Source organism: Cyprinus carpio, chromosome B10 (genome assembly GCF_018340385.1).
Source record: "Cyprinus carpio isolate SPL01 chromosome B10, ASM1834038v1, whole genome shotgun sequence".
NCBI lineage: Eukaryota > Metazoa > Chordata > Actinopteri > Cypriniformes > Cyprinidae > Cyprinus > Cyprinus carpio.
The window spans coordinates 22329624-22353253 of record NC_056606.1 but is presented as its reverse complement, the minus strand read 5'-3'; the positions used below and the strand labels follow the sequence as shown (position 1 = coordinate 22353253).

Genomic DNA, 23630 nt, shown 5'->3' with positions numbered 1-23630 from the left:
AATAAAACAATTTAAAATGAAATAATGAATGAAGTTTATCCATTTTAATCATGTGTTGATAAGAAAACAAATGATAGTAAACAATTTAATGTTGTGTCCAAAACATATTGCCGTTATCTCAACCAGCTTTGTATTGCATTCTGGGATGCTTTTTTAAAGCAAAGCTTCCTATATCTATGTTTAGATTCTGCTTGACATGATTGCGTCTTGTTTTGTTTAAATAGGTGAACCCACTTCTCGAGGCCTTTGGAAACGCTCAGACGGTCATGAATGACAACAGCAGTCGCTTCGGGAAATACATCCAGCTCCGCTTCCAGAACTCTTCAGGTTTGTTTACGACAGACAGAAAAGATAACGCTCTTCCCACTGACCGTAATTGAGCATATAACTTCCGCTGGGTGTGTTTCTAGACCAATAAATCAATTCAGTGTTCTTTGATTTGAACTTTAACCTCAGTTTCTGTGTTTTTGTAGTCAAAGGGGCCAAAATCAACGAGTACCTCTTGGAGAAATCCCGTGTGGTTCATCAGGATGAGGGAGAGCAGAACTTCCATATCTTCTACTTCATGTTGGCGGGCATCTCGACGGAGGATAAAGAGATATACGGCCTCCTGGACCCCACGCGCTACCGGTGAGTCACTTGTGATGTCATGTGCTTTTGAAGCCAGATCAGCAACATTGTTTACGATGCACGTCATAGATTAGCATCTTACTCATGGAGAAACTATTTGTGTCACGGACGTCATGTTTCTTAGTACAGCATTCATTGTGTAAAAGGACAATACAAAACATTGTCAGGTGATGCAAAGATCTGATTGGTTCAGACGCATTCGAAAACACTCAAGGTTGTGCGTTACAGTGATTTGAACAAGTTCACAAGAGCACGAGTTCTGTTCAATAAAAATATTTTTTAAAAGTTTACAATATTAGGCTAATATACAATTTAAGTAATTAAATTCATTGTTAACCCTCCGTTTTTTTTTTATTTTTTTGCATACAACATTTTACTTACAAAACATACTTCATTTGCATTGGAAACTGTCATTTTAATTTCATACATTTATAGGTTTTAAAAATATTTTGAATCTTTATATTTTCTATTTTCATCTTGATTTTAGCAAAAGCTTTATTAACTTTGTTTTTTTATCTTTGTATTTTTTGTTTATATATATATATATATATATATATATATATATATAATATATATAGATATATATATATATATATATATATATATAATATATATAGAAACATAACACCTCTATTGCAGAGACGAAAATATATAAAAATTAAAAATTATGAACACTTATACAGCTGTATAGCATTAATCGTATTATATAGAATTAATAGTATTTAATATATACTTTATAGCTATTTGTACTTGTGGTAAAGAGGCTCTTCTTTTTGTTTTTGTCTGGTTTTCAAACCCTTTTGAGGGTAAAATGGGTTTCTCATCCTCTGAATCTGTTGCCAAGGAGAATTTGCTGTTTCTTCATATATTTTCACAGTAAAAATTACTCAGTTTCTCCACATTTTACTTAATTTCTTTCATTTCAAATAAATGTCTTGTTTTATGTATTTGATATTTTAGTCTTTGACAAGCTACAATAGTTTTTTGTTTTTACCTGCTTTTTTGTGTTGATTTTCAATGAATTGCATGAAAACCTGTGTAACCCATTTCACAACTGTATTCACCAAATATTGTCTTTTCAGAGCACATCTGTTTGTGTATCAGAATTTTGCATATAAATCATATTCCTGAAAACCTTGCATCTTTTTGCTCTTGTCAGTTATTTGAATGGCAGGTTTGGGCAGGAACACATGGTTCAGGCCTGGCGTGTGAAATATGCTGAAGTGTGTAATGCCATGGACATGGTGGGATTTGAGGAGCAGGTAAGAGCAAAGCCTTCCTTGTCTGTGTCCTGTGGTTTGAAATGCTTTTGTATAAAATTTGCTCATTTAATAAGATGCTACATTATATACTAGTGCTTTAAAAAAAAATTTTTTTGCACCACAGTACCATAAAGTTAGAGTTGTTTAAAAATGGTGCAAAACCTAACAGCATTTGCAATGCATTTGTTCAGTTTTTGTTTATAGACCAGGGTTTCTGCAGGCCATAAATAGCAGTAATTTGCCCCTTCCACAAATTAAGGCCTTAAAAAGGTGTTAAATCGAAGCAGAAAGTGTTAAATTGGCATTAGCAATAATGCATCCAATTCAAAACATTAATATTTGCCTTACTATTGTTGTTTTGTTTTCCAGTACAAAAATCTAAACATCCTTAAGTCAAGATACAGTTACTGAAGATGCAAAATGAAGATATTAAGTCTTGTTTTCTGAGAAATTGATCAAAATGTAGTGAGTTTGTGCTTAAAATGAAAACAAATAAGGGGAATGAAGACTTATTTTCCCTTTGAATTAAGCAGATTTTTCTTAGCCTATCGGCAGATATTTGTTCTTGTTTTAATCAAAAGTTTCTTTATTCATTGATCTGTTTATCATAAAACATGTCATTTTGCTTCTCAAGTAAATGCATTTTAAAAATCTTTAGACATTTGCACTGGAAAACAAGACAAAATTACTTGAGGAGGAATGCCGTGATCTAAAGCTACAATAAAAGTTATTTCTATATTCTTGTGGTTTTGGGCAGAGAGATTTATATATATTTGGAGATCTAAAGCGTGATGGAGAACTTAAACTGCGAAGCGTTGATAATACAAGACGTTGCTATTCACAGGCCATACAGACCTATTGTGTGCCTTTCCTTAAATGTTCTTAACTTGGTATTAAAGTTACCTGCAGAAACCCTGATAGACATTCACATCTCGTTTGTAGGAAAAGGTGGACATGATGACTATTCTAGCAGGCATTCTGTCTTTGGGGAATATCACCTTTGAGACAACAGACAGTGATGCTCTGAAGGTATCTGAGGCATCACGCGGTTGGTTAAAAGCTACTGCGGTGAGTTTTCTGTTTGTTTCTCACAGCACCCCTGTCGCAATTCACAAGTCGACTTGACACACAGTAGTGCATGCGACAGCTCTCAACCATTGTGAAATGTTTTTCTGACACCAAACATTCAGAAGTGCTGTTTTGAGTGTGAAAACTTAGCAGAACATGCGGCGTAGATGCATGAAATATATACTGTCAGCCTGTGTTTTTCATAAGCATAATGGGTGGTGAAACGCGGCACTGTGTTCATTTACACATGAGCACCTCATTATCCATCTGTGTTTTTAGCATCTATTTAGCAGTTCATTTAGTCATTTATAACTTTTGGGAATGCAACACACCAACCGTTTTCCTAAACTTCTAAAGAGAAATGCTTATAAACCGGCTGTTGCCTGCCAGAACTTTTAACTTAGGACAGCTGTAAATATTAGCACTGTTGTACTATAAAGTAAAATGTATTTTATTATATTTATTTTACAGTGAAATGTTACAATAGTAATTTCTTTTTGTTGAATATTTTTTTTAGCAATAACAATAACGTCAACAAGAATAATATTAATAATAATAAATATTATTATTTTACATGAAATATTATAATAGTAATATTTTGTTGTTAGGGTTAGGGTGTCGCTCATCAGGTCAGTCATCAGGCGAAATCGATGCATAGATTCAGTACACAGAGTCTAAAACTGATACTCAAGTACTGGGCATTGGGACGAGGATACTCAACCTGACCGGTCTAGTGCAACACCAGAGACAGCCACGTCATGCAAAGCTACGAAAAGTAGACAAATCTGGACTGTCGATCATTATTGGGATCTGATGTGGTCCTTCTACTATGCCACTGAGGCAGGCATGAAGGCAGCCAAGACAAGAGGGACCTACACAATCTGGCGCCGACGGAACCCAGATATGGACCCAAACAAGGTGAATACACAGAGAAGAAACATCGAAGCAAAGAAATGGCTAGCAGACACTGAATTAGCATAGATCAAAGCTAATGTCATCAGGCGCATCCAACAGCAAATGCGAAAGCCAGAGAAAGCTAGCACCGTGGATGAAGAGCCAAGTGGGAGTTCCTTGGAGAAAGAACTTGCTGGAGATCAACCACAGCAAGAGCTGAGAGCATCACTGAGGATCAGCATCAAGTGGATGAGACGACTGGAGTTGACCCTTCAGTTGTTGCTCCCAAATCAGATGATGCGAGAGTCCAAGAAATAAAAACCGGGATCCGAGCGAAGCTGCTTGAGTTAGAGAGTGTTGCCATAAAGGACAGGAGGAGACTCAAACGTGTAAGACGAAGCAAGGTGCTGGATCAGAACATTGAGATGGCCAACCAGACCCTGGTTAACATTGCAAGGGAATATCCTTTGAACATCACAGAGCTCAACACACTTGAGTATGCAGCAGCTGCAGTCATTGCAGACAAGATGAGGGATACTCCCAAGAAGGCAAGAAAAGAACCACTGTGGAAGAGAAGGCTTCTGCAGAAGGTCAACCAACATCGCAGGATCTTTACCATCTTCAACAAGCTCAAGCTTGGAGTCACCAGCAGGCATGTCAATAAACTGATCAATCGTACACTCAGATTGGCACGAATGGACTACAGTAGACTCGAGGAGTTCAAGATGAAGCTACAAGTGAGGGCTCAGCGGTTGCAAAGGCACAAAGAATGCCAGCAACAGTTCTATCAGAACAAGCTGTTTAAAAGGGGATACCAAGAAATTCTACCAGCTTCTGAACTAACAGCAAGATGCCATATTTACAACCAGCTGTTGAGACATTCTGGCGCAGCATCGTTGAAGATAATGCTAAACATAAAAAGGAAGCATTGTGGATCAGGGATGAGGAGAAAGCAAACCAAAGAGTAACACCGCAAGCATGGACTGAGCTTACTTTCACTGACGTGCTCAGAATCATCAAACGAGCACAGAAATGGAAATCCCCTGATCCAGACAAGCTGCAAAACTTCTGGCTCTTCTTGACAAGAGCAATGAACGAAGTTCTGCAAGACCCAAGATCCATCTCTGAATGGATGACGACTGGAGTCACATTTCTTCTCTAAATGAGCAAGCATCTTAGAGATCCCAAGAACTACCGTCCGATAACCTGCCTGCCGACAATGTACAAGCTTTTTACAGCAGCCGAGAAGTGTCCGAAACGGTATACGACCACTTGCTGACAAACAGCATCCTCCCAGATAAACAGAAGGACTGCAGGAAGGGAGCCAGAGGATGTAAAGATCAGCTCCTCATTAGCAAGATGGTGACTGAAGATGCCAAGAAACGCAAGAAGAACTTGAGCATGGCCTGAATTGACTACAAGAAGGCATCTGATAGGATCCCTCACTCATGGATCTTGGAAGCTCTAAAGATCTATCGCGTGAGTCCCACCATCATTCTGTTCATCAAAGCATCAATAAAGGAATGGAATACAGAGATTCACCTTTTCCACCAGAAAGGCAGCATCAAACAGGGAATCTTTCAAGGTGACTCACGGTCACCCTTGCTTTTCTGCCTTAGCCTCATACCCCTCTCGAACATGCTGAGCAGGCAAGGTATTGGATATTTAATTGATGACAAGAACATTGTGACCCATCTGTTGTATATGGATGACCTCGATCTTTGGTAGAGATGAGAAGCAGCTCAGGCAGGCAATGCACATTGTCAAGACATTCAGGGACGACATCCGAATGGAGTTTGGACAAGACAAATGCACAACTCTTGTCTTCAGAAAGCCATAACATCCAGCTGAGCGGAGGTTCATCCATCAAGAACCTTGAGCAGGACAAAGTGTACAAGTTCCTGGGCATTGACGAAGGCGATGGTGTTCAGCACAATGAGATGAAGAGTAAGACTGCTAAGGAGTACTACTGACAGGTCTGCTTGGTACTTAGGAGCAAGCTCAGTGCCAAGAATAAGATCAGTGCTATCAACAGTTAAGCAGTCCCTGTCCCCACGTACAGCTTCGGCATGGTGGACTGGAGAGTAGAGGAGATCAGGAAGATGGACAGGAAGATGAGGAAATTGCTAACGATGCATGGTATGCACCATCCAAAAGAAGACGCAAACCGATTAAACGTCAAGAGATGCGACGGTAGATGTGGGCTTATTGAGCTTGAGTCCGCGTACAACATCGCCATCATCAGTCTTAGCAAATACATTGAGCGAGGTAACAATAAGCTCATGAAGATGGTGAAGAAGCATGAAGTCAGCAAAACCAAGTATTCCCTGATGAAAATGGCGAAAGGAGATCCACAAACACTATGGACTCTTCCCAGACAAGAGGGAACCCTAAAACCGTCGATGGAAAGCTGAGCAGAAGTTCTCTGGATGAAGGTGAAATACTGAGAGAAAATATTGAACGAGATTGGATCAAGTGTGTGAAGGAGAAGGCTCTCCACGGCAAGTTCTTCAAATATCTAAATTAGCCATTTTTAGACAAGGAAACTAGTCTAGCTTGGCTCCAAAATCCCAGCCTGAAAGGATAAACGGAGAGCCTGATCATCGCTGCCCAGGATCAAGCACTTAACACTAGGTACCACCAACGCAAGATCCTCAACCTGCAGGTCGACAGTAGATGTAGAATGTGTGGAGTAACTCAGGAAACAATGTAATTTCCGGTTGCTCCACATATAACAATGTCGCAAGCTATATCCATTGGACAGTTTGCAGAAGTAAACACAGATGAATGTACCATCATGTGGGACAAGGATGTGTTTACCGACTTGACCATCAGTGCAAACCGCCAAGACATCATTGTCCGTAACAAGAAGGACAAGATGTGTTTACTCATTGACGTCACGATACCAGTAGACCACAATATAGTGGAGAAAGAGAACAACAAGCTCATCAAGTACAAGAGCCTGGGAATCGACATCAGCAGATCCTGGAACACGAGAACACAGATAGTGCCAGTAGTGATAGGAGCCCTGGGATGCATTAAGAAAGGTTTCCACCGATATCTGGATCAGATCCCAGGGAAGCCAAGTGCCTTTGAAGCTCAGAAGATTGTGTTTTGTGGGACCGCACACATTATACGCAAAGTACTCTCTTAGAGAGGAACTCCCAAGTACTCTGGTTGAGTCCCGGATGATAACCGAGAGAATCTCGAGATAATAAAAAAATTATAATAATAATTATTATTGTCTTTGATGTATTGATATATAATCACAATAAATGCTGGCAAAATTTTAAAATAAAAATTTTAACTTAGGACAGCCTTGAATATTAGAATTGTTGTACTGTAAAATAAAATTATATTATTTTTATTTTACATTTGAAATACTACAATAGTGATATTTTTGTTGAATATTTTTAAAAAGTAATAATTGTTATATTTATAATAGTAATGATAGTAATAATTATTATTAGGTGCTGATTTGATCTAAAAACAAAACCTCGATTAAATGAACACTTTACCTCGATTACGTTTATTGAAGGATTATTTTATTTTATTTATTTATTTATTTTTTTTAACCATTAAAGGTTTGCACTGTAAATATACTCAACTAGTAAAGGTGGTATACTTTTTTCAAATGAAAAAGTGCATTTCTTATCTTTTGTGATTTTAAAATAATTGAAGGAAATAAACTATTTATGGTTATCTGTTGAATATTTCGAACAGTTGAAATCAAAGCACTTCTTGAAATGAAGACGTCTTATGAAAAAAGTCACTTTCAGTTTTATTGTAAAAAGCAAGGTTTCTAAAAAAGAAAACAACTTAAATTTTTAGCAAACAAAATAAATGAATATTGCCGTGTCAAAAGTAGAAAATAACCAGCATCTCTTGCAAACAAAATACATTTTAAATAATGCAATGTCAAAAGTAGAAAATAATAACTTGCATCTCCTGTAAACAAGTGTTTTAAATAATGAATGTAAATAAAACTATAATTGGCTGAGATACAACTATTTGAAAATCTGGAATCTGAGGGTGCAAAAAAATCTAAATATTGAGAAAATCATCTTTAAAGTTGTCCAAATGAAATTCTTAGCAATGCATATTACTAATCAAAAATTAAGTTTTGATATATTTACGGTAGGAAATTTACAAAATATCTTCATGGAACATGATCTTTACTTAATAACCTACTGATTTTTGGCATAAAAGAAAAATCGATAATTTTGACCCGTACAATGTATCAATGAATATTGCTACAAATATACCCCAGCGACTGCTTTTGTGCTCCAGGGTCACATTTGTTTTCTGGTCGAGCAAGTGAAAACGGTGCATTAGATCAGATGTAACATCACACGTCTCCTTAATAACACACATTTGAGGAGCTCTGCTGGATGCACAAACTGAACTAACACTTATTGCTGGAGGTTTGTTCACATCACTGACACCAAACCACGAGCAGCAGTATTAGTGACTCTTGGATTAGAAAGCCCGCACATGCACCAGGGAAGAGATGAATGGTAGCCTCGAGCAGCCTGCTGTTTAATCAGGTGAATTATGGCCTGTGTGCACACAAAGAAACTCTTTTAAGGGCAAACTGAAGGAGGTGTGGATCCGCCTACATCTGGCCTTTTACGATAAGACACAGAGTGCCCCGAAAGCCCAGAAGTGCCTATATTTAGACTCTATTAGGTCATATTACGCGTATGGGGCAGTTAATAGTAGTCCCTGATGCAGGATGATTTCCGTATATCAAATCTACTGACTTCAACTTATGGACCGGATTGGACACATTAGATCGGATGTCTTTTGCTGTACCAGTGTATACATGTCCACAAACGGCCTCCAGAATATAAACGCACAAATTGGCTTGACCTTTCCTGAGTGACATTTATGTCTTGGTCACATTTGGCTAGTCATTGTTCTTTTTGAAATGGCAGGGTCTGTTTCTTTTGTGTGGTGTTTTTCTAGTGTGTTTTTTTTTTTTTGGTAGCATAATTCATTCCTTACAGTGAATCTTGACACTAACCTCAGGAACGTTTGCAAGTTTTGGGAGAGACTAGGGCTGTACGATTTGGAGGAAATTTTTTTTTTTTAAATTTTTCCTGATTAAAACCATTTAATATGTGATTATGAAAGTTTTCTGTGCTTGTTTGTAGGGGTGCACAATTAGTCCAGAATTATGGGACTATTTCAGTATGGCTATAAAATAATAATAATAATACTCAAAGCTAAAAAAAAAAAAAAAAAAAATTTAGTGAAATATTACATTATTATTATTATAATTAATATTATTATTATTATTATTATTATTATTATTATTATTATTATTATTTTATGAATGTATTTCAATTATTCATATTATATTTCATGGTAATATTGCTTATTTTGTTTGTAAATATATTTTTTTTAATTTGTAATAGTATTATAATAATAATAATACATTATTGTAAAACTTTTCAGTAAGGTTTCATTAAATGTATTAATAAATTTTTACATCATTTATTAACCTTTATTAATATTAGTTAATAAAACTGTTCACATGTACATTAATGTTAACGGGTACAACTTTTTAATTTTAGTACAGTATTAGGTTTCGGAATACATCAAAAATATCTTATGTTGAGCAAAGGTCTTAAAGGTTTGAAATTAATGACAGGATTTTCATTTTTGGGTGAACTAACCCTTTAAAGCTTCTTTTTTTGTTCGCTTGTTTTTAAGCTCTTTTCGTTACATATTTGGGAAAATGGTTGTGTTTTCAAATGCATGTTAAAGGGATGCATTTTAAATGCATCACATGTAAATGAACACAGTACCGCTCTTCACACTAAAACATACAGCACATATTTTTACTTAATTCAGTTGCAGCCTTTGTGATTTGATAATTGCACTAAGCCAAATCACGATTTCAAGTTTCAGTTGTTTCGTGCAGCCCTAGAAGAGATGCATTCTTCTTGGCAAAAACATGTGGCGAAACAATTGTGTGTGTGTGTGAAAGCAGGGTCAGTTTGGCGTTCAGGAAGAGGATTTACTGAAGAGTCTGACCTGCACCACATCAGTGACGCGAGGAGAAGCCATCCAGCGACTCCACAACCAGCAGCAGGCTGAAGGTGCGGCACAGTTTCACTTCATTAGTGCGTCTGACACCCTTCATATCGATCACAGAGTGTGTTATATGTTCATTCAGACGCCAGAGACTCCATCGCCAAAGTGGCCTACGGTCGCGTGTTCGGATGGATCGTCAGTAAAATCAACGAGCTGCTCGCTCCTAAAGTAGACTGTGACGTGGAGCTCAATGAAATAGGTAAGGAATGCTGTGACTGAAAAATTAGTCTCTTTTTATCTGAAATGAGGCTGAAATAAAATAAAACAAATATTAGATGTAAAACTTAGGTGAAGTGCTAAAATTAAAAATAAATTATAGTAAAAAATAATAAGAATGACAAAAGCGCATAACAAAACAAAAATTGCTAAAACTTTAAATAAAATTAAAATGAGACCTGAAAATATAAAAACAGGAAATCTAATTCAAAATGTTATTGAAAGCTATAATAGTATATAAATAATAATAAATAACACTGGCTTAATGATAGTTTTTTCAACGGCTGACATACTATAATAATTATTATGAATAGTTAATCTAAATGACAGTATTTTTTTTCATCTGTTTTCTTTTTATCTTCATCTGCTGACAAGTCTGTCATTAGATTTTAGAACTGACAACATTTAAAGAGGTCATATGATGTTGCTAAAAAGAACATTATTTTGTGTATTTGGTGTAATGAAATGTTTATGTGGTTTAAGGTTAGAAAAACACATTATTTTCCACATACTGTACATTATTGTTTGTCCTCTATGCCCCGCCTTCTGAAAAGCATCGATTTTCACAAAGCTCATCTCTCTGAAAAGCGAGGTGTGCTGTGATTGGCCAGCTATCCAGTGCGTTGTGATTGGCCGAATGTAACGGAAATGTTACGCCTCTTAACATACTGTGATCCAGCCAGAGCGACGAGACAAAACATAAAACCCATTATAAACGTGATATAAACATGATTTATAGTCGTGTTTTCTTTTGGAAGCCGAACAAAGTGGTTTCGCTTTCACAGTTAAACACACAGCGTCTATACGACATGGCGGCGGCAACAACAATAATACTACAACGAGAATAAAAGGATGCCTTCTTTCTTTGCGTGAACATCTGGGCGGCATTATGCAAATCTTCCCACATAGTGACGTAGACATGTTGGGGTGTGTTAGAACGAGCCATGAAGAATATCTCTTAGGATTTGAGACTTTAGTCTTTGCAACTTCACAGATCTTCTTTATTCACTGTAGGAGCCATACATTTGAGTTTGATTAGTCTTTTGATATTTCCTCCTTTTCTTTCTACACTGTTGGTATGTGCACGTGCATTAGTGACGTCATTGTTACTGCTGGGTGTCACCGGGGGTGTGGTTGTGTCTGTATTAATGCATGTGTGCTCACCTGTGTGGGGGCTGGTGTTTGGATTATGGCTGCAGGCGTGAGCGTGTGGAGAAACTTTTCTGTCGGACCGGGGGTTTTGCCGGGGGCTTATCATCTTGCGTGTTCATGCACGCGGTGCTGACGGTTATCTTTGCACGGCTTATGAATCGCATCAATTCAAAGTAAGTGTTGGTTTCTTGCTAAGCTTGTCGGAACATGGAAAACAATTTAAAGACCGTCACAATCATGTGCAATGGTGTTCAAGAGTGACGCAGTCTTCAGTGCTTGTAAACCACATAGTCTTAGCCTGCTGTGGCTTTGGATAGTTTTTGAATTTTATATGCCCAAATATTTGTCGACAGAAAATTTGTTGAAGCGCGGAAACGTTTTGCTGGGATAAATTGGATGTCTTGAGATCGTTTCAAAGTTGTAGCTGGTAAACGACTAGAAGTGAAATGCCACTTGTACTCGTCGGTGAATAGCCCATTCATTCACAAATCTGCTGTTACGATGCTTATTTGGATCATCACCGTTCGCTTTTATTAAAAGGTACACGTTATAAAACGTGGCGAATTGTTGTCCCCCCCCCCCCCCAATGACGGAATGTAGTCCCTGCTAGCTCAGCGGTACTTTCGCACTAAGGTGGCATTTACTGGTTTGTTTGTTTTGGGTGCTTTTGGTAGTGTTTTGGTTCGTGCGGCAAGCGGGGGTGGGAAGCATTGTGCTTGGGAGGTGCCGCCCCGTAGTTCTGGTTCTAAGACCGGTTTGTGCTGGTTTCTAGACTATCGGCTATGTTGGAGGTACATAAATAACAACCGGTCATAGTATGCACAGAAGACTAGGGTTTTTGGTTTAGCTTAGCCTCCCGTGGAATTAGGGGGAATCTCAAAGAACAACGCATTGTACCTTGTTCACGGGGAACACACAAGTTATAAAAGGTCGCGGGCTGTGTTTAGTGTCACTAGCGGATATATTTGTGATTATTGGATTGTTTGTAAATGAAGGAGTTGAATGATACCAGGTCAAATGGATTTAAAAGGACCAAATAGACCACTTTACACCGTAGGGCTTTGAAATATAAATTGAAAAAAGCTCCAAGAAGAACGCGATGAGTTTTAAACTAAGAAAGATTAAGAGGTTGCAATAAGCGAAATTAAAGATCTTCAAGCAAAGTGCGACTAATGTGAGGAAAATACGGTCATGTGCTTGAAAATGTTATATCGAGCTTGTTTAAATGAAAGCAAGTTCAATCTTCATGGTGTTGTGGTCCCTATGCTCCCCACCTGACAGAACAAGGAAAAGACAAAAACTGCTTGGTTTGGCAGTGTGAAGAACATAAAAATTGGCCTTTGGTTTACGAGGAGACAAATGAATGCGTTGCTGGATGGCACCAGACATATTAGAGGAACCAGCGTTGTCTACCATGTTTAGGATTCGTGTCCAATGATGCAGGAGACGTATTATCTAAAATTAGTGGAAAAAGGCAGTAGAAGTAGAAGATGATCTTAAGACCAAGGGATAGTGTTTCTACTGTGTCAGTGAGGTTCAAAGAAATGCAGTTCAGTGGCAGCGTATGGTAAATTTATGTCCATTACATCATCAGCTAGATATTAAGGGATGAGGCTGGAGGACTGCGGCTCTTGATGGCCCGTCACAAAGGCTGCTGAACTTCAGAACAATTGTTGCCGGAGGAGCAGACCGCGAACTGTTGAGGAGAAAGAAGGAGGAGCTGGACCTGGACAGGAAGCTGGCAGCATCTAGGCTAAAGTAAGTGGTTCAAGGCTTCAGAAGGATTCTTGTGGGTCTTAACATTCTGTGAAATCAAGACGGGATGAATTGAATGAAAAATCCTATTTGAAAAAGAGGGAAAATGAAACACAGTTAAGCCCATGACGCGGCAACACTTGTGCCTGAGTCCAACACTCAACCATCGGGCTGCAGAGGCTGGGTGAGGGAGAAAAGCTTTGTTTCGACGGTAATAAATGGTCTGCCAGCTCAGTGCGAGGCCCTAAGACAATAAAAAGAATCACAGTGAAGCTGATGCATGGCCCACGTCTGGGGTCTGTTGTGACTCGGGACTGTCCATCCACTGTGGTTTACTCTGGCCCGCGGACTGTTGACTGGGGGTGGTATGTCCACCACTCTGCCAGAAAGGTGCTTACAGTGACCATAGGTACCAGCAACCTGTGAACAAAGTGGATAATTCTGATCAGCGTTTTTCTTCAAATTCTTGGAAAAGGCAAAATGGAAGTTACATCTTTATTGGTTTGAACAAACAGTCGACTTGGTTCTCACTTACCTAAGCCGAGGTGACCTACAAAGTTTTTGACGGAGGATCCATTGCAGTATCAACCTTCATAAGAGGATTTGAACCATAAACATTGAAGGAAGAACACAAAGTCAGAAGGACTGTTTGTATTACCTCGACAGTATTACAGAGGTCCGCCCCAGGCGGATTTGATCCGAAGTGTCAAACATTCTGCCTCCATCTCATGGATACACTAAGGCCCAAGTCACTACTTCAGGAGCATTTTGGCGATTCCATACAAAGTAGCCTATGCCTCTATGGATAGGATGCTTTTATGGCCGATGGTTTAAAGCTTAAAAGGTCAGTGCTTAAGAGCCTATAGTGTATTGTTGCAAGAAGTTGCAACTTATGGGATGAATTGAATGAAAAATTACCTGAACGTGCTGAAAAAGATGGAAAATGATTGTGGAAAAGCTGCCTTAAAGCTGCGGGATCATTGGAGAAGTGCGGCCTGTGATATTCAGGAGAAGTGTCATCAGAGATGCTACTTTTCGGATATGTGGGTGTGAGGACCAAGTCAAGGTAGCAAGGACCTCTTTTGGGAAAATACAGCTACACCCTGCGACAGGAGGAAAAAGGGATTAAAAATGGTTTAAGTCTCACTCTCACACTAGGTCAAAGGCTAGGGCATAGTTTTTGCCACTGCTGTTAATACCCGCGAGAAGAAGAAAGTGGGTCTGGGGATAAATTTGGAGAAGAACTCTCTAGTGAAAGTTGTTTGGTTTGTGAGCTGGGCATTCGTTAGATGTCTGCTTCTTTTGGATAAACGTAAAAGGGACCCAAGATGAAAAGTTGTCTTTTTGAAGGAGCACGTATGTGTTTTGATGCTGTGCGTGGGCACATGAGTAAAGATGCAGGGCAAACGTCTCTAATATGTCGAGTATGCAATTATAGGCACCCCACATTGTTGAATTTCACCCAAGGCAAAACAAAAGAGTTCGGATCAGGCCATGGTGGCTTGGAATTTGCCAGAGGAGGTACTGTGGTGTCTATTCAGTCCAGTGGCTTTGATGGGGCCGGGTTAAACGACTGTACGCTTTCTATCTTGCATGTTCAAGGTGAATCCAAAGGGGACAGAGACCTTGGTCACAATGCATTTTGGATCGGGGGAGTACCGCCTCGTTCTGTACAGAGCGATCAGAAACCGGCTCAATCTTACAGGGAAGAAGCTGGGAACCTCCTGAGAACTATGGGACAAGAGAAGGTGGGGGTAGTGATAAGCTGTAAGGACTTGGAAGTTGCCAGAGGTTGGGTTCGGACAGCTTTTGTTGACCTTCCTGAGATTTTTACTCAAAGGAGCATGCCTTGTTCATAGAGGAAACTTCCATGCTCGAAGACTTCAAAGATGGCTGCAACTGAGGGAACATTACAAATACCACAGATTGATGTGTGTGGACCTGTGAAAGCAGGGTCAGTTAGGAGTTCAGGAACGAGGACCATTTACGGTGAAGAGTCCGAGACCAATGCAGTGTTTGCACGCTGACATCACAGTGATCTCAGCGAGGAGAAGCCAAACTCCAGCGAATCAACTGGTCTGTCACAACCAGCAGCTCAGGCTGAAGGTGCGGCAACAAACGATACTTCACTAATCAGATAGTGTGGAACAGTCTGACTTAATAAAAGGCGTTTGACCTGTCTTTCATATCGATCTGTCTGGGATGCCTAATGGTTATGCAGGAGGGTTCAGTGTTGTTATATGTGGGTATTACACCACAGTCATGACGCCAGAGTGGGGCTACTCTTTGAAACTCATCGCATCACACATTTGTGGCCTACGGTCGTAAGTGTCGGATGGATCGTTTTTTTTTAAGTAAAATCAACGAGCTGCTCGGACTAGTGGAAGTACTAATCATTTGTAGACTGTGACGTTGGAGCTTCAATGAAAGTGCTTCAGGTTAACACTGTACTGACCATGACTGTGACTGAAAAGGAATTAGTCTCTTTATCTGGTGACTCCTTGTGTGTAAAGAGGATTTAAGCTGAAATTAGTAAAATAAAACAAAGAGGTGAAAGATTAGGGATGTAAAGCGTGCTTAGGGTGAAGTGCTAAAGCCCACCACTTAAAAGTGAATTATAGTAAAAAACTCAATAAGAATGAAGGCAAAAGCGCCCTACAACACCAATTTTTTTTTTCCCCCCGTATGGAGCTGACTGCTGCGGTGGTGGCTAGCAAATAAGTTGTGGAGGGAAGGAAACTTGGACCTAAGAGTCACTTTTTGGGAAAAAGCACTTATGAAATGAGACCTGAAAAATATCAAAATCTAATTCAAAATGTTATTGAAAGCTCGTGATAATAGTGCGGGATATAGCCTCCAGAGGTGTTAATAATTGCTAAATAAACACTGGGTCCTGAGTTTCTTCATGAGCCTGATAGTTGTTGGCCCAAAACCGGACCCTGACTCATACGGAGGTCAGGGCGTAATTATTGCTCATAAATAGTCCAGTAATCTAATGAAAGTATTCTTGGGCTTCATCTGTTTTCTTCAGGTTTATCTTCATCTGCTGACATCGCAAGTCTGTCATTAGATTTGGTAGCAACTGAACGCGCTACAGGTCAGATGGAAGGTGTAAAGAGGTCTGTATGATGTGGCTAAAAAGACATTATTCTTTGTGATTTCGGAAGAACTATTGAAGAAAGGAGAGTGTGTAAGGAGGACGGGCACCTGAAATCCTGATGTGTTTCCTAGTGGTTTAGAGCGTAAGTTGAAAGCAAAACCAAGCAGTTTATTGGATTTTCCAATCTTATTTCTTACATTACACAAGAAACAGGTCATGTTATGTCCTCTATGCCCGCCTTCTGAAGAAAGCAGGTGTGTTATCTCGATTTGTCACAAAGCTCATCTCTTACTGAAAACTCCTGATGAGCGAAGGTGTGCTGCTGGATTTGGCAATCCCAGCTATCCACATGTGCGAGGTTGTTGATGGCCTTCGTAACGTGCTATCTCAAGACTCAGACTTCGTGGAGAGAAGGCGGCGAAGGTAGAGGGATTACGCCCAATTACAAAAAAGCATCAACATCAAGACTTGTTGATCCAGCCAGATTTTCTTAAGTCGGCCGTTGTTGCACCAGGACTGTTGGTTGGGGAAAGACGCTGGGCGTCGCTGAAAACATAACATGTCGGATTTGTTCCCCATTCCTGGAAACGTGATGTAACATTGATTTCATAGGTTAGTGTTTTCTTTTGGAAATTGCCTGTTCCGAACAAAAAAGTGGTTACGGATAAAACTAAAACCAGTTCACAGACAATAACTAAGTTGACTTCTGCAAACCACAGGGGCAGCGTCTATGAACGACATGGCACGGCCGATTTGATTTCAACAAGGTGGTTTGTTGGTCAATGTATACTACAATTTGGGGGGGACGAGGAGCCATAAAAGGATGCCTTCTTTCTTGTTGCGTGAACATCGACGTCATTGGTACTGGCACCGGGGGTGTGGTGCCTCTATGCATGCATTTCCCACATGTGTGGGGAGGATTATGGCGTAGATGATGTTTTCTGGGACCGGGCATTATCATCGTCGTGTTACTGAACGTCGAGGTAGCCGGATGAAAAGATCAATTCTCTTTGAATTTGGGACATGGACTGTTAGTCTTTGACAAGTCTTCACAGATCTTAGCTTGCTGCGGCGTTGATGCCGCAAGAGCTTGACAACACTCCAAAGACAAAGGAGCTATTTTTTAAACAAAGGAAGTTCATGCTAAAATAATAATCTTGTAATGGTGAAATATTTGCAGATTTATCAACCTATCACAAGTGAATACCTGCAGTTTTCCAACATGAGCGATCCCTTGACCTTGACAATACAAAATAACACTGTACCCAGTGTTTAGTGCAGATATTACAGTTTTCCTGCATTTTTTTCCTCTTTATCAGACTGAATGTAACCAACCTGTAACCGCTCAACACTTTCTGGCTGATTGTTAAATGCCATCTTTGTCAGCTGGATCATTGCATTTTTATTTTTCCATCCAATCCAATCTATTTTATTTTATTTTATTTTACTCCTGAGTAAATGGTAGATAATTAACACTGTTCTTGCAATGACAATATCCTTAGCTGTTATTAAAATCTCAACTAACATCCATTTCTCTGAAACTGAATAGAAAATTCTTCTTATTTTGTACAGTTATTATTTACTTTCTCTCGTCACAGGAATCCTTGACATCTTTGGTTTTGAAAACTTTGCTGTGAACCGATTTGAGCAGCTGTGCATAAATCTGGCTAACGAACAGCTCCAGTATTTCTTCAACCATGTAAGTCCTTCATAGTGCTTCGTTATGAGTTTGGTATTTGTTTAGAAAAACATACAAAGTTTGATTCAAGTCTCCGTTTTGACTATGTGGTAATCCATTAAAAAATACTAGGCTTTTTTGTTATATTGCATGTATTTGTACATCTAAAAGTTAAATAATTTAAATCTATTAAAATTTTAAATGCATTAAAATGCTATTAAAACTTTAAACATGCATTTGTCCCAACTTCTTGGAGTGTGTTGCAGCCATCAAAATGTGTTTGTTTACTAAGTGAAATCTTTTCTTTGTACTTATGTGAGTTAAATGAGAGCTAAAGAGAATGAACAAATCACAGATTCTTGATTTCATTGCTTTTTACAGAACGTCCCAACTTTTTCAGATTTGGGGTTGTAAAACGAATCGGTCATTTAACTTTATTTCAAATAAGGTCTTGAAGAAAACCCAAGGCAGCAGATGTTATGAACCATTAAATGCCACATTCGGTCACAGTCACAGGCAGTTCTTTACAACAGGACGTTATTTGCCACTTCATGAATGTAATAATCACATTTTCCATGTCGTTTCCCTCCAGCACATTTTTCTGATGGAACAGAAAGAATATAAAGAGGAAGGCATCACATGGGAGACCATAACCTACAAGGACAACAAACCCATTCTTGTACGTCTGTGTTCAGAACCGTTTTCACCCTCCGTGATTATTGTGCACTTTTTCCAACTCTTTTTTTTCTTTCTTTTTTTTCCCCCCATTTTCGTTCTCTCTGACTCCAAAAATAACGCTGAGCTCTGCGTTTGGCAGACGGCCGTGTGGTAAATCCCAAACACAGGAAGTGCTGACAAAGCAAGACGCGTAGCTTTGAGAATCTCTCAAATTTCTGCATGTTTTCTGACCTAAATCCTTCGGCGCGCTGCTGAATGGGAAGCTTAACGAAACCTGAAGCTTAATTTCACTCTCACGTGAGAATCCTGCTCTGTAAATAAAAACTCTGCTCTGTAATTATGGATATTCAGCAGCTGCCTGATTGGAAAGCTGCATATTAAATGTATGTCACGTTCATATAACATCCAGCTTTGTATCCTGTGGTGTAACATGAATCTGAGGCCTGTTTAGCTTGTCAGCATGGAAAACTCGTTCACCCATGCCAGGTTTGCTCCTCTGTTTCAGGACCTGTTCCTCACCAAACCCATCGGGATTCTCTCACTGCTGGATGAGCAAAGCGCCTTCCCTCAGGTACACTGGACGGGGTTGCTTGCTAAAACCTGAGACACAAAAGAAAGCATGGTGCCAAGTCCTCCAGAGGGCCAAAATTACATTTATTAGTACAAATACAAACAACCAAATTTTTTTTTTTCTTACATCATTTACGTTTATGCATTTAACTGCGTCTAACAACTATCTATACACCAAAACATTTTATAATTGAATATATTAATTTTCTCTAAGTATTGCAAGTCTTTAAAATTTTATTTAAAATATTTTTTCAATTCATATGTGTGTGTATATATATATATATATATAATATATATATATATATATATATATATATATAGCATATATATATATATATCTATATATATATATATATATATATATATATATATATATATATATTTTATTTATATTTTGTATTTATAATATATAAAAATAATACCCCATAAAAACATTATTGTAAAAGCAGGGTTTTTTTCACCTCAAAAACTGTAATAATTTAAATCAAGTTTTTTTTTTTTTTTTTTTTTTAATTAAGTATTGCAGTCTCTTTAAAATTATATTTAAAACACTTATTGTTATTATTTAGAATTATCTGGAAATTGAGTAATTTTTTTATTACAAAATTTTTTTTTTTTTTTCATTTTTATTATTATTATTATTATTTTTTTTTTTGTATTTTACACACTGAAGGACAAAAAAAAGCTTTTACAAATTGAAGGAAAAAACATTATTTTATCTGGTAATCTTCCATATTTGTACACTTAAAAAAAAAAATAAGAATTTAAATTATATAGTATAGCAGTCTCTTTACATTTTTTTAATTTATATTTCACTTTTATTTATAATTTACCTTTTTATAATTTGCATTTTTATTCATAGCTTATCTCATTTTAAATGCAGCTTTAAATGCTGCATCTTTCTAGTTTTTCTTAACTGGAAGATGAAAATATATTCTGTGATCAACAGCTCACATAAAGCTCAACTTGTGCTGAACCAGGAACAATTATTTTAACAGCCATTGAATTAAAGCTAAGCAACAATTTCAGAGTCAGAGTTAACATTAATTGTGGACTATGTAACGTTTGTTTACGGTAATGTGACTGCATTTGTTGTTGCGAGAGTAGAGAATCTCAAACATGTTAAATCAGTATTTATAGCAAACAGCATGTGATGATGATTTCTGCACCCACAGGCCACTGACCGTGATTTTGTTGACAAGTTAAACAGCAAATTTAAAACGGCTCCCAACTTTGAGGTTGTACGAAACCACACCCCTCTGTTCACTATTGTGCACTATGCTGGGAAGGTGAGTGTGCACAAGCATCGTCATCACTGTTACCTAACAATTCACTTGATCAGTGACTTCATTCAGATCTACAGTGAAATTGTTGTGCTGGTTAATAATTAAATGATTATGCTTTTTTTTCCCAGAGGGGACTCATTAAAAGGGTGTTTTTCTTCATAATGTGTGCATTATTCCTGCATGAAGTGTCTTTTTGTGATCTGTTCAGGTGCAATACAATGCAAGTGGATTTCTTGAGAAAAACAGAGACACAATACCAGCAAACATTCGCGAGCTCTTCATCAACAGTGTCACTCCTCTCCTCAGCGTTCTGTTCGCAGGTCTTTAAATGTTGTTTTTATGGTATTTGCATTATGTTTTAATTTATTACAATGTTTTCCCCAAAGTATTTTTTCATAATAATAATAATCATCATCATCATTTTATTTAATTTTTTTAATTAAAAACATTTGATGTGTTAAAGTGAAGGTCCTTAAACATCAAGCATTTGTTTGTAGTTTCCCCATGATCATTTGTTCATTATTAATGTTATATAATGCTTTTTTTCTTTTTCTTTTCAGCCACAATTTCCCGAACAGGCACACTAATGCCGAGAAAAGCCAAGGTACTGTACATCTAAGATTTTTTTTTTTTGACATACCAGTTAACTTTATTAGAGTCTGTTAAAACACATGATGTGATATTTCCCAGATACCTTGATAGGCTGGTGTTTGAACATATTTATAGCTGTATAGATGACAAATTACTCTCTTAACTGTGATTAATTCATGCAGCGTTTCACCACATGATCATGTGTGCATTTTAATTCTAGTTACAAGTTGCAGATGACAACTTTAACTCAACCAGGAAGCAGTCCGTCGGCGCACAATTCAAGGTAAATCTTTTATAGTTATGTTTTATGTGTCGGTTTATTTAATGCTTTTTTTCATTTTCCCAAACAGGCACACTAATGCCGAGAAAAGCCTATTAATTTTTTATTTTGCATGTATCAGAAATATTAAATTGATTAATCTCACAAAAATATTTCTGTGGAAGCTTGTTTCTGGCACAGAATAAATAACAAGAATTGTGACCACTTTTCTCACAATTCTGTCTTTTTCTATAAACTGCATGATATAAATTTAGAATTGCAAAATAAAATCATGATATAAAATCAGAATTGGAACATATAATCTAGATATAAATAAGATATAAATTTAGAATTGCAAGGTATAAACTCAGAATTCCGAGACTTAAACTCAGAATTCCGAGACTTAAACTCTGAGATAGAATTCCAAGATATAAATAAGATATAAATAAACTTACAATTCTGAGATATAAAATCAGAATTGCAAGATATAATTTAGATATAAATAAGATATAAATTTAGAATTCCAAGATATAAATAAGATATAAATTAGATATAATTTAGAATTCCGAGATATAAACTTACAAAATTTTGAGATATAAAATCAGAATTGCGAGATATAAATTAGATGTAAATAAGATATAAATTTAGAATTGCAAGGTATAAACTCAGAATTCCAAGACTTAAACTCAGAATTCCAAGATAAAAATTGAGAATTCCAAGATATAAGCTAAGGATTGTGAGATATAAACTCAGAACTGCAAGATATAAACCAGCAATTCTGAGGAGGACAGTCTGAATTCTTAGACATACACTTCTTGTGAGATACAAGTGAGAATTTAAGAATTGAGAGATAAAATGACCTTCATTTAATTATTACCTGTATTTGTTTATTCTGTGGTGGAAACAGGTTTCCCTATCGTTCACCTCATAATGAAGATAAATGATATTTTCCGAATGTGGAGTCTATTTCTTGGATCGTTTAAGATCTTTTGCATTGATTGTCATGATGATGAAGCACTGACATTCACTTGTGCGTTTATTTAACAGCCTTAATGTCTGCGTGTTGTTTTCCGTGCAGCATTCTCTGGCTGTCCTCATGGAGAAGATGTTTGCGGCCGGTCCGCACTTTGTTCGGTGCATCAAACCCAACCGAAGCAAGCAGCCCGATCAGCTGGACAGTAAACTGGTGATGGATCAGGTGGGTTCAGCTGAGTCACTGTTTAGGCCTCTCGTAGTTTCCACAGCGGAGCCAAATGCGTTCTCAGATTTTCCTGCCCTCCGGTGGAGTCTGAGCTCTGTGAGCTCTACTTAAACCTGGAAGCCTTTTAATGCTGTTATGATGGAGCTCAATCCAAATCCCTCTAATGATACAGTGGCTGCTGGGTTTGTGTTTAAGTGCCAATATGGACTAAACACTGTATTAAGTGATTATCTTGTTGGAGCAGCCAGTTGTTCAACTATTGTTCTCTGTTCTCAAAAAACCTTGTTCTCTGTAAAATCGGTCCGTCCTGCTCAAATGAACTTAATGACTCTGTTCATGTATGTTTACACACAAACCGCAATTAAGTCACATGGTCAGATGATGTACAGCCATGGAATGTAGAGTTTTATTCAGTACATAAGCAGTGCTGTTAAACACTACAAGACTGTGCAACACTGACACCTCCTGGAAAATTGTGGAAGTGCACTTTGCAGCATATAAGAATCATTTATATTATGTATTATATAATATGGAATATCATACATGTACGTACATGCATATATTTTTATATTAAATATATATTTATATATTTTAAATATAGATTTTATAAGATTATATATTTATATATATAATAAAAAAACTATTATAAAATTTATATTTTAACATAAAATCTAAAACAATAAAATATACAATTTATTATTATTATTATTATTATTATTATTATTATTATTATTAAATATTTAATTTAAATATATTTATGCATGTATTATAATTTCTATATACTATATAAACATACACACACACACAATTTAATCTAATTTTGTGCACACACATGTATAAAATAAAATGTATAATAAAGAGTATATTATAAAATTATAGATTTATTATAGTTAAAAAAAAAAAAAAAAAGTACAGTGTGAGGGTGAATGAATACTGACCGAACAGTTTAATTTTTGTGTAATCTCCCTTTAAAAGTGACCTAATGGCACCTTTGATAATCTCAGTTGTCCAGTCCATCATATTTGTGTTCTGATGGTCTGTTTCCATCCTCTGTAGCTAAGATACAACGGCTTGATGGAAACCATCCGAATCCGGCGGGACGGTTTCTCGTGGCGTCCGGCGTTCAAGGAGTTTTGCAGACAGGAAAACATGATATTCACTCAGTAAAACATACATCATATTACCCCG

The 23630-nt window shown here is 37.4% G+C and overlaps 1 protein-coding gene across 1 annotated transcript in view; it reads left to right on the top strand.

The window, feature by feature from the left end:
• The window catches only part of LOC109054637 (myosin-IIIb-like), a 39677-nt gene extending 16068 nt beyond the window's left edge, over positions 1 to 23609 (top strand). Inside the window, exons 5-19 of the mRNA XM_042732045.1 lie at positions 225 to 327; positions 474 to 630; positions 1790 to 1892; positions 2835 to 2960; positions 9853 to 9961; positions 10039 to 10155; positions 17778 to 17878; positions 18450 to 18536; positions 19041 to 19106; positions 20281 to 20394; positions 20600 to 20711; positions 20952 to 20995; positions 21203 to 21265; positions 22320 to 22439; positions 23499 to 23609. Coding sequence (XP_042587979.1) covers positions 225 to 327; positions 474 to 630; positions 1790 to 1892; positions 2835 to 2960; positions 9853 to 9961; positions 10039 to 10155; positions 17778 to 17878; positions 18450 to 18536; positions 19041 to 19106; positions 20281 to 20394; positions 20600 to 20711; positions 20952 to 20995; positions 21203 to 21265; positions 22320 to 22439; positions 23499 to 23609 — 1533 coding nt within the window. The remainder of the gene's footprint in view (positions 1 to 224; positions 328 to 473; positions 631 to 1789; positions 1893 to 2834; positions 2961 to 9852; positions 9962 to 10038; positions 10156 to 17777; positions 17879 to 18449; positions 18537 to 19040; positions 19107 to 20280; positions 20395 to 20599; positions 20712 to 20951; positions 20996 to 21202; positions 21266 to 22319; positions 22440 to 23498) is intronic.
• The last annotated feature ends 21 nt before the right edge of the window (positions 23610 to 23630 follow it).